Genomic DNA, 13,174 nt, shown 5'->3' with positions numbered 1-13,174 from the left:
GTTAATTAGGAAGTAATTTGAAATTGACTGAAAATATTTAACCAGCAGTGAGCTGGACAGCCATACAGAGACAGTTAATTTTACACTACATATGTTTATATCATATAACTTTCTCTGTAAGTTACCATCTTAATATGTTGAAACAACAAAATACTGACCTAACAGTTACCTGGAACATTGCAGAGTTGCTCTTGAAAGCAAAACTTCGAGGCTAAATGTAGCCTAACGTTAACGCCTTCTTCAGAGAGTTCACAGTACAAAACTAAATGAATACAAAAGTAAGATTAGAAATCGCAAAAACAATTTAAGTAAGATCATTGGCATCGTTTAAGCTTCATCTTTAACGTTAAGGTGACCACACTGTGATAAAATCGATCGAATTACACGGTCACAAAGTGACTCATAATCAATGTTTTAAGAAACAAAACTCATCAAAGTACAACATATACCGTTGTATTAGCACATTTACTCATATAAATCGATAAAATGATGTTTTAAGACGTTAAACAAGAGAGCTTACCTATACGCACGAGGGAGCAGAAAATGGCGGCGACAAAACTCCAACACGTTCTCTGCAGGGGGTAGATTGAGGGGCGGAGCTTAACAGAGCAAAGTTAACGACGTAGAATACAACTCTGATCATTTTCACCAACACAAGGGGGTGTCTTTCACCGTTTCTTGTAAAATTAACTCATTTTGAGTAAATGCAGATTAACACAGCTTAATTAACACAGCGGATTTTACTGTGTAGATTCTGTTCAAATGCGCCATATCATCTGCCATGTTTGCCTCTGTTTCCCCAGGTAGTCTATCTGAATGTTATTCAACAGTCCCACCCTGCTGTCTAATGGAGAAAAGCTGTTTATAAGCACATTAACCAGCCTGCGCATTCACTCCTTTATGCCAGCCCGCACTGCCTTAACCAGTGAGAACTAATATGTGGGCAGCATTTGCTGAGTGGGAGGTAAACAGTTGGAGTTCATTCAAAACTACTTATTTAAGCTTGACTAAAAAGCACCAAAAAATCCGCTTTTAGATGCCTGTGTGTGTTGTGCTCGCCTTGTCAATTCGCCGGAAACACTTTCTGAAGGCTTAATTAAAAGTCATTATGAAGGCAGAATGCTAAAGCATGGTGCGGATCAGACACGTCAGTAATCGCGGCAGACTTATCTGTACAATCTTCCTTGGATCTGAGTCAGACCTTGCAGTGGTTGGTCGCCTTTCATCCATTTGATGGTGGAAGCAGGTTTGCTGCCCATGGCGGTGCAGGTTATCTCGGTCTCATTCCCCTCGCTCACGATTTCCTCGCGGGACTCTAAGATTGGGTTGCCTGGTGGAACTGGCAGAAGATCAACAGCAGGATTAGAGACGGTGCGACAGCTCTTCAGCGTTGGATCAATGTTTTTTTATCAGCACGTTCGGTAAAGGACAAACTGTTATTTCACAAAGATCTGCTGATGACTATCAAAAACTTAAAGGGTTAGTTCGCATCAAAATAAAAACATTTTCATCATTTGCACATCTTTATGTTGTGCCAAACTTATAATGTTAATACAATTGAGAGGTTTTTGAAAATCTGATTATCCAAATCTCAAATGCTGCTACAGCTTGATACGTGAGATTTCACTCATATTGTGATCATGATACATGCAAGAATGAATCTCATTGGTTCCCACGTGTCAAGCAAGCATGCTCAATTATCTGTGACCTACTGTATGCAGTTAAACATACACTGTTTACATTTTTTGGTAAATGAAGATCAAGATGAATATTTAATAATTCTTAAATTGATATATGAAATCAGAATTATTAGCCGCCCTTTGATTGTTTTTTCTTTTTTATATATTTCCCAAATTATGTTTAATCGAGCAAAGAAAGTTTCACAGTATGTCTGATAATATTTTTTTTCTTCTGGAGAAAGTCTTGTTTGTTTTATATTGGCTACAATAAAAGCAGTTTTGAATTTTTAAAAACCATTTTAAGGTCAAAATTATTAGCCCATTTAAGCAGTTTTTTTTTTTTTGATAGTCTACAGAACAAACCATTGTTATACAATACCTTGCCTAATTACCTTGTTACCTGCCTAGTTAGCCTAATTAACCTAGTTAAGCCTTTTAATGTCACTTTAAGCTGTATAGAAGTGTCTTGAAAAATATCTAGTCAAATATTATTTACTGTCATAATGGGAAAGATAAAATAAATCAGTTATTAGAAAAGAGTTATTAAAACTATTATTTTTAGAAATGTGCTGAAAAAATCTTCTCTCAGTTAAACACAAACTGGGGAAAAATAAACAGGGGCGTTAATAATTCAGGGGGGGCTAATAATTCTGACTTCAGCTGTATATAATTTTCTTTTTTTTTCAGTGGTTTTTGTTAGTTTCATTTCATTTCTTTTCATTTATTTACTTTTTTATTTTATTTTATTTTTATTTATTTTCCTTTTTTTCTTTTCATTTCTTCTCATTCATTTATTGTAAATAAATGTTTTTTTTTACATTTTTTTACATTTTTTTTTAGAGGAATAATTTTAGTTTTAGATGTATTTTTAATTGACTTTTAATCAATAATATTCGCAGTATTTTATAAATAAAATTGTTTAGTAGCATGTTATTTTACAGTGCTGTTTCTCATATAGTACGTACTATTTACCCAAAAAGGAATAAACAGACTTCAGTTAACATTGTGGCTTCATCATCACATTGTTGTGCAAAACAGAATTCAACAAACCATAGTTAATCATTACATTTATAGTACGCTTACCACAAATAAAACTTTGTTCAGATGTTACTTTTCAAAACATAAGTCAAGATTTTGTCCACATACTGTTTCTGTGTGGAATATTTTCTTACACACCTTTCAAAGCCTTTTGTTTTAATTTGAATTGATTTTTGACTTTACAGTTCAAGTCAAAATTATTAGCCCCCTTTTGAATTTATTTTTCTTTTTTAAATATTTCCCAAATGATGTTTAACAGAGCAAGAAAATTTTCACAGTATGTCAGATAATATTTTTCCTTCTGGATTAAGCCTTATTTGTTTTATTTCGGTTAGTTTTTATTTTTTAAACCCAGTTTAAGGTCAAAATTAGTATCCCTTTAAGCTATATTTTTTTAATAGTCTACAGAACTAACCATCATCATACAGTAACTTGCCTAATTACCCTAACCTGACTAGTCAACCTAATTAACCTAGTTAAGCCTTTAAATGTCACTTTAAGCTGTATAGAAGTGTCTTGAAAAATATCTAGTCAAATATTATTTACTGTCATCATGTCAAAGATAAAATAAATCAGTTATTAGAAATGAGTTATTGAAACTATTATGCTTAGAAATGTGCTGAAAAAAAATCTCTCTGTTAAACAGAAATTGGGGGAAAAATAAACATGGGGGGCTAATAATTCTGACTTCAACTGTATGTGTGTGAAATAACTGAAATATAATAGTCAAAATCTACCTGAAAAAAAAAAAAACTTAAACTGCTAAAAGTTAACCAAAAACAAGCATTTATCATTAATGTAGTATAACTATAATTATTACATAAACCTTAACCTTAATCCATGTAGTAATACTGCGTAGAACTAAATGTTAGGTTTCTTACAGGTGAAGCACATATATTGTAAAACAAACCAATATAAATGTTAATTAGGTCTGTCACATTGGCGGTATAGGTGATGTTAAATTAATAATTAAGCACCAGTGTCATTATAGAGCGATAAACTCTCACATGTAATTTGCTTCATTTACTTCCAGGAAGCTTCATTCAATTATGACTTTCCAGGTAATCCATTATAGAAACAAAGACGTTTAGCTGTTGCTGTTGCTGAATAAATGTTTTGACCGATGAAATGTAAAGAAAAATCAACACAAGATTGCAACAGTAAATGGTCCATTCAGTTTTTACAAGAATAATATTTATAATGTAATGCTGACAGACATAGTCTGTATCACATTCTAGGCAATTAAACAGTATATTCTGCCTTATTTCGTGATCATAAGACACAGCTATTTACAAAGAAGGTTATTTCAAGCACTCAACAGATGAAATGTAATAAATGTGTTTGCTGTAAAATTAGGTAGTTATTGTCGTAAGCTTTGGTACTCTGATGCTGTGCTAAGCTAAAACATTAGCATTTTAGCCTTTTAAGTACAATCTTTCCTTTTGTATAAAACATGTATGGTTCATTTGTCAAAAATGGAAAGATATACAAAATAAATACATATGAATTTGTAAAAAATATAACAAAATTGCAATTTTGTCTGTGTTTGTGTGTGAAAATGTATGTTGTGAAAACCAGCAAACTTGGATTTAATCTCTAGATTCATATAAATTCATTTATTGAATACTCTATAGATGTTCAATGGTAGGACAGAAATCTCTCACATTTCGTTTAAGAAATGTTTACATGTGTGCTTAAAATGACTTGGATTTTTCATTTCTGGGTAAACTAACCCTGAAAATGATGTGAAAAATGTGTTGTTTTTGAATCATACTCTCTTTTTTCACCATTCTATCTCAAAATACCCTATAGTGTGTGTTTTGGTCTCCAGCATGGGTTGTTGGTGTGCTGGGGTCCCCACCAGGCTTTTTAACAAGCTCAACCAGCAAGACGTCCTTGGTTTCTCCTAAGGTTTGTACCTCATCCCACCTCACCCGGTTAGGGGTCTGCTACTGTCGCCTGTGGCTTCCTCAGTGGGCTGTTCTGAGACACTTTTTGCAGAGCTCCTTTGTAACAATTTGTGTTTGAAAGTATCACACAAATATATGAAGGTAAATAAATTATAAAGTAAATATATACAAAATATCATGTACGTATTTTTCATTTAATATAATTAAGAACAGTTTTCAAATATCTGTAATTTACTAATAACAAATTATTATTATTATTATTATTATTATTATTATTATTATTATTATTTGTAGTAGTAGTAGTAGTAGTAGTAGTAGTAGTAGTAGTAGTACATTGTCAAATGTCAAAATGGTCACCATTTATTTATTTTTGTTTTATTGTGTGATTAATTATTATAATTGTTTGTTTACACATTTATTTGTTTACTTCATTGCATTACAAAGCAAAATACTTGTCACTCGGCTACTACTACTACTGGTTTTCACTAATACTATTGTATTTGTAAATGTAATGTGTTTTTACTCATTTTCTTATACTGTTTAGGCCTGGAAGAGCATGCGTAAAACATATGCCAGATGAGTAGGTGGTTCATTCTGCTGTGGCAACCCATGCTAAATAGGGGGCTAAGCCAAAGGAAAATTGTTATTATTATCATTATTATTATTATTATCATTATTATTATTATTATTATTATTATTATTATTATTAGTAGTAGTAGTAATAGAAGTAGTAGTAGTAGTAGTAGTAGTAGTAGCAGTAGTAGTATTTCCCAGGGCTGGGTTGTACCTGGAAGAGAATCAACTGAGTAAAACATATGCCAGAGTAGTTGGCGGTTTATTCCGCTGTGGCAACCCCTGATAATTAGGGGACTGAGTCAAAGTAAAATAAATAATTTATTCTTATTCTTATTCTTATTCTTATTCTTATTCTTATTCTTATTCTTATTCTTATTCTTAATGGTATTTTCAATGAGACTCAACAGTTTGGCGTTAGATTAAAATACTTTGCTGAACCGGTAGGCTGGACCAACAATAAACCAAATAGTTTAAATCTTAAACCAGTCTAGCTAACTAATGTAGCTATATATAGTATACTAAAATATTGTATTATTTTTTTGTAAAAAAAAAAATACACAAATGTCTTGAATATTTAAGTTGAAACAAGATTAGCTCAGTTAAACATACTTTAAACTTATTTTAACATGCATATCATATGTAACAAATAATACTATATGATTTGCCCAATTTCTCTAACTTGCCTAGTTAATCTAGTAAGCACTTTTTAATAGCACTTCAAGCTGAACACTAGTATCTTGAAAATGTCTACTAAAATATTATGTACTATCATAATGGGTAAAGATAAAAGAAATTAGAAGGAGGGCTAATAATTCAGACTTTAGGTGTAAATATGTATACACAACATATATACAGTTGATATATATATATCAACATGTTCTGCTTTTATTAAGCAATTAACTACTTAATTGGCTAAATTATAGCTAGATTAACATCAATCCGAATTGTTCCATCTATATGTGAAACATTCAGAGCTCGATCCAAAAGCATTTGGATATTCTGATTATCTCATTGTGTATTTGGACAGTGCCAGACCCACTCAAGCGACTGACAAGCCGCTTTACTCATGTTTCATTTTTTCATCGCACATTACCTCATACTCTGCTTTGCTGATGGCTCTAAAGCGTCTGTCACTACAAAAGCTGCCATTCGAGGGCTCTTTTTCTAATATCTTGCCTCACGCTTTCATGTCCTGTGGTTAAGAGTCCATGCTGTGACAGAACGCATATCCTCATAAAACTCATGCTACTTTAGAGAGCACTCAATCCCATTCAGCTCTCCAGGATGTCCAAACACACTGCATAATAAATCTCTAATGTTAGTGTCATTCAGCGCACAAAGCCAACTCCCGAATCGCTCGATGTAGCCTTTTCAACATCTAAGAGGAATTCAGTCAATACGTCTGCCAAAAGCGAGCTACCAATATCAATAGCGCAACATCTGTTCCTTTTTGTTTGCTGCGCGTTATTGGAAACGGCATGAGAGTAATTGGTTGATATTGTGTCATGGTGAGATTCAATTAGACAAGTTCAATTGAGTGAAGGAATCAATGAGGTGAATCGATAATCATACCCAGTACAGTGATGTCGGCGTAGGCTTCTTGCGGTGGATCCGTGTAGAGTTGACACACGTAGCGGCCCTCGTCCGACAGAGACACGTTGGACAGGGACACCAAGAGCTCGTTGTCGGAGAAGTTTACCAGCTGAAACCGACTGTCCTTCAAAGCTGGGGAACCAGAACAGATTAGGAATTGTGACTCAATTGTGAGTGTTGTAGCAGTTTGATAAACAGTTTTCTTGTCTTTTTTCATTGCATGTGCACAAAAATAGTTCAAAATAAACAAAATAAAAGTAAAATTGTTTCTACACTGTAAAATAAATATGAGTCAAAGTCATAACAAGTGTTTTTGTTACTTTAACTTATTTTAACACATTAATCAGGTTTCAACTAAGATTGTAAACAAAGGTTAGCATTTAATCAACTTCAATGGTGCAGTTGAGATGACTAGAAAAGATAAGTTGCTTCAGAAAATTCAAGAAATTGTAGGCAGCAATAACTTGTTTACACATTGTACAGAGTTGTTACTTTTTGTCAAAGCTGAGTAGTAATATGTATTGCTTTATCTGTGCAACTTTGTGGGCTCTATTTTAACAGTCTAGGTGAAAAGTCTATGGTAACAAGTGCATGGCAAAAAAGCATTAAGGGCATGTCCGAATTCACTTTTACTATTTTAAGGACGGAAAATTAAGCTCTGCAGCCTGGTGCATGGTTGTACTTATTCTCCTAATGAGTTTTGAGTGTATTTTCAGTATAGCGTGCATTAAACCAATCAGAATCTCATCTCCCATTTCTTTTAAGAGTCAGTTGCGTCACGCCATGGTGCATTAGCTATTTGCATGGTGGACTTTGTAAGTGGAAAAACTGAATGCTTTACTAGCGAAAAAATACGTAAACAAATCATCTGGAGCGCAAGGATAAAGAACAAGCCTCCTCCATTCGACCTTTTTACGTTTACTCTTTACTTTGCTCCCTTACTTTTCCGGATAAGGAAACGATATTGTACACACATATTTAATTTTGTTTGTTATGCACAAAGTTTTGTTTCAAAACTGTTTCTAAATTCAGTTCTAATTTCCAGCAAATGAATAAATAAACAATAACAATGAAGTGTGATCTAAAAACTGGGTTATATTTAAACACACTTCCTATTCTTATGTCCTATATGGTGATGCATACGTCACCAAAACCTGACATGTGGATAAATCTAAACTTGTTATTAAAAGGAATATTAATATGAATATAATAAATGATACTGCTAATAATAATAATAATAATATACAAATGCAAGCTGTCATGAATAACCTTAAAAAGTCCCCTGACGTGAAGAAGGCATGGGGGTAGTGGTTTTTGTATTTGCGTGGAAAATAATAATTTTTGTAAAATTTTAATCCTTAAAATTTTTTTTATACGTAAATATATTTGTGTATTGCTGTACATTCTGTGTGTATTAAGCAATGTGTAAGCGTTTGGACCACATAGGCGATTAACTAACGCATTCTGCACTGGATTTTAGACCAGCTTTTAATTGGTCGATGGCACAGTCTATTTTAGTTCCTCAAAATAGCAACGTGCCAACAATGTGCCTTAACACAGCTCCTTTTTAGACCAGCACACCCATGAATCCACAAAGTGACAAATGGATTTGCCATTTAAACAATGCGGCGCAAAACATGAAAATTATGACTGCACTGGGCTGAAAATCATAACGTCAAACATGTCTTGCGCCGTGATAGGGCCCAAAAAGTGATTTACTCATTATTTATCTGAACTTCAGATTCCAGATTTTCAAATAGTGGTTTCTTGCTCAAACGTTATCAAGTCCTTACACTACATCAAATGGAAGCTAATTTATTCAGCTTTAAAAAATACACTTATAACTGGACTTGTCCAGAGTCAAATTTCATTCATTCATTTTCTTTTTAGCTTAATGGCTTTATTATTCAGGGGTTGCCACAGCGGAATGAACCACCAACTTATCCAGCACGTTTTAAGCAGCAAATGCCCTTCCAGCCGCAACCCAACACTAGGAAACACCAACACACTCTTGCACACACTCACACTACGGCCTATTTAGTTTATTCAATTCATCTGTACCACCTGTCTTTGAATTGTGGGGGAAACCAGAGCATCTGAAGAAAACCCACACAAACACAGTGAGAAAATGCAAACTCCAAACAGAAATGCAAACTGGCCCAGCTGAGGCTTGAACCAGCGACCTTCTTGCTGTGAGACAAGTGTGTGCCACCGTACATCCCACAGTCACATTTAACCAAAATAATATTTTAGTTTTTCTACTTCAAAAATTGAACTTTACATTGTTACTTGCCATTTCCTTGTATTTAGAGACAAAATGAACTTGCTATTTCTGAGTGAAAGTGTTTTTACACTTAACTTTCTTCTCTGAATGTTCAATTCAATTCAATTCAATTCAATTCAGCTTTATTTGTATAGCACTTTTGCAATGTATATTGTGTCAAAGCAGCTTCACATAAGAATGTCTGGGAAGTCATAAATATACAACACAGTTTTACATAAAGATTACTTTTTAAAAATGCTTCAGTTTTTCTAATATATGTATGTACGTTTTTGTGAAATCTACAATCAACTTCTGAGTGAAAATCATTAACCAAACATATACAGTAATCCACTTAGCCAACCAGATTTGTTAACCAGTTTCACAATCCTATATCATGAAGTTCTGGGGAGTTTCATTAAATAAGCAAACTCCAAAAAAAATCAAGAAGTTCAAGAAGTCGAAACTCTAATTGAGCAGCTCCATCAGAAGTTGAAGACCTTTGATGGTGCATTTTAAGAAGCCCCTCTTAATCCCATCCCTGAACCTGGGAAGCGTCTGGAAGTCTCATTCCTAAGAATAATGATGAGGCCAGCTTGTTTTTCTGCAAAAAGACGGTGGGCGGCAAATGAAAGGGCTGATTTTCTTAGTGCTCGGACTGAATTGCAATTGATACGGGGAGTTTATGCACTATGCATCAAACAGATCTATGACTTGAGACTTCAGGTAATGCCGGAGGACTGTAATTTCTCTACATCAGTACAGTACGCCAGTAGAGAAGAGAAGTCTGGGAGAATATGAAGGATATAAATCTCTGTAAAGCAAACCTGCGCATGAACGAGGCTCATTAGAGAGCATTATGAATTGGGAGGCATCAGAGTCTGTATAAAAGGTTGACAGTGAGTGAATGTGATTGTTCTGAGTCCCAGCTGGATTCAGATGCTCTTCAGCTGTCCTAGTCTGCTTGCTCAATTTGACATACAGATTGGAGAATGAAAAGAGAAATGAAACGGCGCAGGAAATTACATGTAGCATGTTGGATGAAACAAACACAAATTGGAATGTCCTACAAGAACAGCATACATCTACTTATATTGATGGAAATACAATGGGTAGAGCATATTGTCTGTAATGAGGATATGTGGACACATTTTGACCCTTTCTTTGTTGATTTAACTCAACTCAGCAATGAATGTACTGATGTTTGTGCGTGCGTGCGTGTGTGTGTGTGTGTGTGTGTGTGTGTCTGTACCCTTAAAAAGCATTCTATGTATAAAACAAGGAAATACGGGTAGCTACAGCATGTATATACATTAATCCATGCAAAAAAATGTGAACCAATTTTTATTTATTTTATATTGTTTGTTAAAATTGTTTACTAAAGGATCTACCAGGTTTGAATATATTAAAGGTACAATATGCGCAACAATAGTTTTATTTATTATTTTATTTCTTTTATTTTACTCATTAATTTATTTGCATTGTTGTTTGTCCAAATGAATAAATAAATACGTTCAAAAATTAATAATAATATACATAGTGTCTCAAAAAATCCAAGCAAAATTGACTGTCGTAAAAACGATCATTCTGCGTGTTGGTTGGGGCAGCAACAGTGAATAGTTTTTTTAGCGGTGAAAAATATAAAGTTCACCATGTGGCTTGGACATTTGTCCAGAAACTGCAGATCTTGAGTGTATAGCTATGTTTTCATCCAAATATGTGAATTATCGTTTTGGGCAAAACTGAAATAGGGCATAAAAGATGTGCAAATAGAGCAACTTTTCCATCCAGCGAGTCAAAGCGATCAAAATAGTCACTTCCTGATAAACTGGCGCCAAATATCAACAATCAAGACAGAATTTGCTGTGGTAGGAGAAGTTGAGTAAATATTTTCTTTATTTAATAAATGACTTGCTCCTCAGAAGACAAATGCTGACACGCAATGATTGTGTGGTAGCGTTTAAAGGCGTGAGAAGCGGAGCTCAGACACTCTTGACAGTTCTGGAGGCAATTAATATAATAACATACTGTAATGGTTAAGGCGAAGAATGACCAAAACAACATTTCAGATGTTTAAAAGTGTGCTCAGGCTGCTGGTTTGTCCATTGACGCACATTTTTATCATCACATGATCTCTTATAACAAAATCACATGACTTTTTTTAATGTGCATACTGGAATTTGATCGGTAAAAGTGTTTTCATCATAGTTTATGCACATCTTTTCTTATCTGATAAAAACCTTATCCTACTCAGTTATGCGTATACATTTTTTTATATGCATTTTAAAATTTATGGACATCTTGGCGTTTCCATCAACCCTAATTTTTTATGTGCAAGTTCAAAATGCACATAAAATAGGTAGATGAAAACGTAATTCTAGTTTGTTCCTTCTTCACAATGTGGTGAATGCTTGAGTCAACCTTTGTATGCCAAACTCCTGTGCAATCTGTTGGCAGTGCGATGAGTGCGTAGTGCATCTTCTTGGCTCAGTACAATGTCTCCGACAGGGGCAATATTTTCAACAGTACGGGCAGTGTGTGGACAACCACTTCCCGCCACATGACATACTGATCCAGTGCAATCAATTTTCACGAAGAAAATGTGAAGCACTGTAGCCTTTCAGTTCTTGTAATCCTTTGATCTCGTTCGAAGAAATCATTTTTATTTAAGCCTTACGCAGCTGAAAATAAATATGTCATTATAACGCCATTATTACATCTACACCAAGAAAAGTAAATAAAATGATTATTGTAATGCACAGATTGTGCTGTTAATCTTGTATGAAATGTAATAATTCTTATTCCTGTAGTATGATAAGCAGTCTTATTTGTGTATGATGTATTATTGCTAGTTTTTTCTTTTTTTTTTGAGACATGGTGTATATTATTTATTAATTAATGTTTTGTGATGTGATGTGCAAAGTGGATCCCTCCCAGCAAACAATTTTGTTTTTAATAGACATCTAATAGACATCTAAACGTAGACAGCTTGGCTAAAACATGGCTAAACCTGGGCTGTCAGTGAAAATCTAATATAGGTCTAAGAACAGCCCAAAACTACTAATCGTCAAATAGACAGATTAGAAAGAGTTTATATGTGTAGTCATTCATTTCTGTTTATTTGGTGATCAGTCTAGTTTTGGCCTAGTCTTAGACTTCTATTAGATTTTCACTGACAGCACAAATTTAGTCTTGTTTTAGCCAAGATGACTATGTTTAGATGTCTATTAGACATCTGTTAAACATCTTTTAAAAACAAAAAATGCTTGCTGGGCTATTAACTTCTCCAGTAAACAAAACTTTAGAGTGGTCTAACGGTAAAAAAAAATAGCTAACTCTTTATTTTGACGGCCCATTTGAGTATTAGTAGACTGTCTGCTTAATATCTGTTAATATTGACATTTAACAGTCCTACAACAGACATTTAACTTACTATAAAAACATTGCAAGTACATGTCAACTTACACTAACCCTTACCCCAACCCCAACCTAACAGTTTACTTATAATCTAATGAGAATAAGTTAGCATGCAGATGCAAGTTAACTTAAATTCAACAAAAGGACCATCAAAATGAAGTGTGACCAAAATTTACCGCACATGAACTACAACTATTTCTGTAAGAGATTTACAAATCTACAAACAGCAGAATAAGACAGAGATTGCTATGAAATGAATACATTTTTCAGAAGTGCCAAAAGTGATTGAAATAAATGAGAAATGGGACAGCTTATGTCCCAAAGTTCTTTAATATTTTGCAGGAAAAACACAAAAACACATTTTCCTTCAGGTGAGACCTGTTGCACCCAAATAATGAACTCATGAAATTTTAATGCTCCTCAATGTGGGTCAAATTTTACCCGAAGATCCCAAGTGAATGAAGTTTCTTAGGAGAGCAGGCATGTAAAAGTCTAAACACTATATAACACACCACCACTGAAAAAGTCATCATCCTCTTGGCATTAATAGTATTATAATTTAGTTCACTTCAACACTGAAAAGAAAGTTCGCTAAAAAAAAAAAAATGACACAAATATCTTTGAGTGGGGGAATGTAATTTGTACTGAACATCATTAAGTCTTGGGAAATGAAAATGACAATTTCTGCAGCCGTCACTGCT

General features: G+C 33.9%; 1 protein-coding gene across 2 annotated transcripts in view; it reads right to left on the bottom strand.

The window, feature by feature from the left end:
- Window positions 1–13,174, bottom strand: part of cadm1b (cell adhesion molecule 1b) — a gene marked incomplete at its 5' end in the record, with an annotated part of 365,660 nt that overhangs the window by 109,487 nt on the left and 242,999 nt on the right. For both annotated transcript variants that reach the window (NM_001423722.1, NM_001113552.2), the window contains 2 exon segments: window positions 1,202–1,339; window positions 6,776–6,928. In NM_001423722.1, coding sequence (NP_001410651.1) covers window positions 1,202–1,339; window positions 6,776–6,928 — 291 coding nt within the window.

This window comes from Danio rerio, chromosome 15 (assembly GCF_049306965.1).
Source record: "Danio rerio strain Tuebingen ecotype United States chromosome 15, GRCz12tu, whole genome shotgun sequence".
Taxonomy (NCBI): Eukaryota; Metazoa; Chordata; class Actinopteri; order Cypriniformes; family Danionidae; genus Danio; species Danio rerio.
The sequence above is the reverse complement of the archived record's forward strand: the minus strand, read 5'-3'. Positions and strand labels throughout refer to the sequence as shown.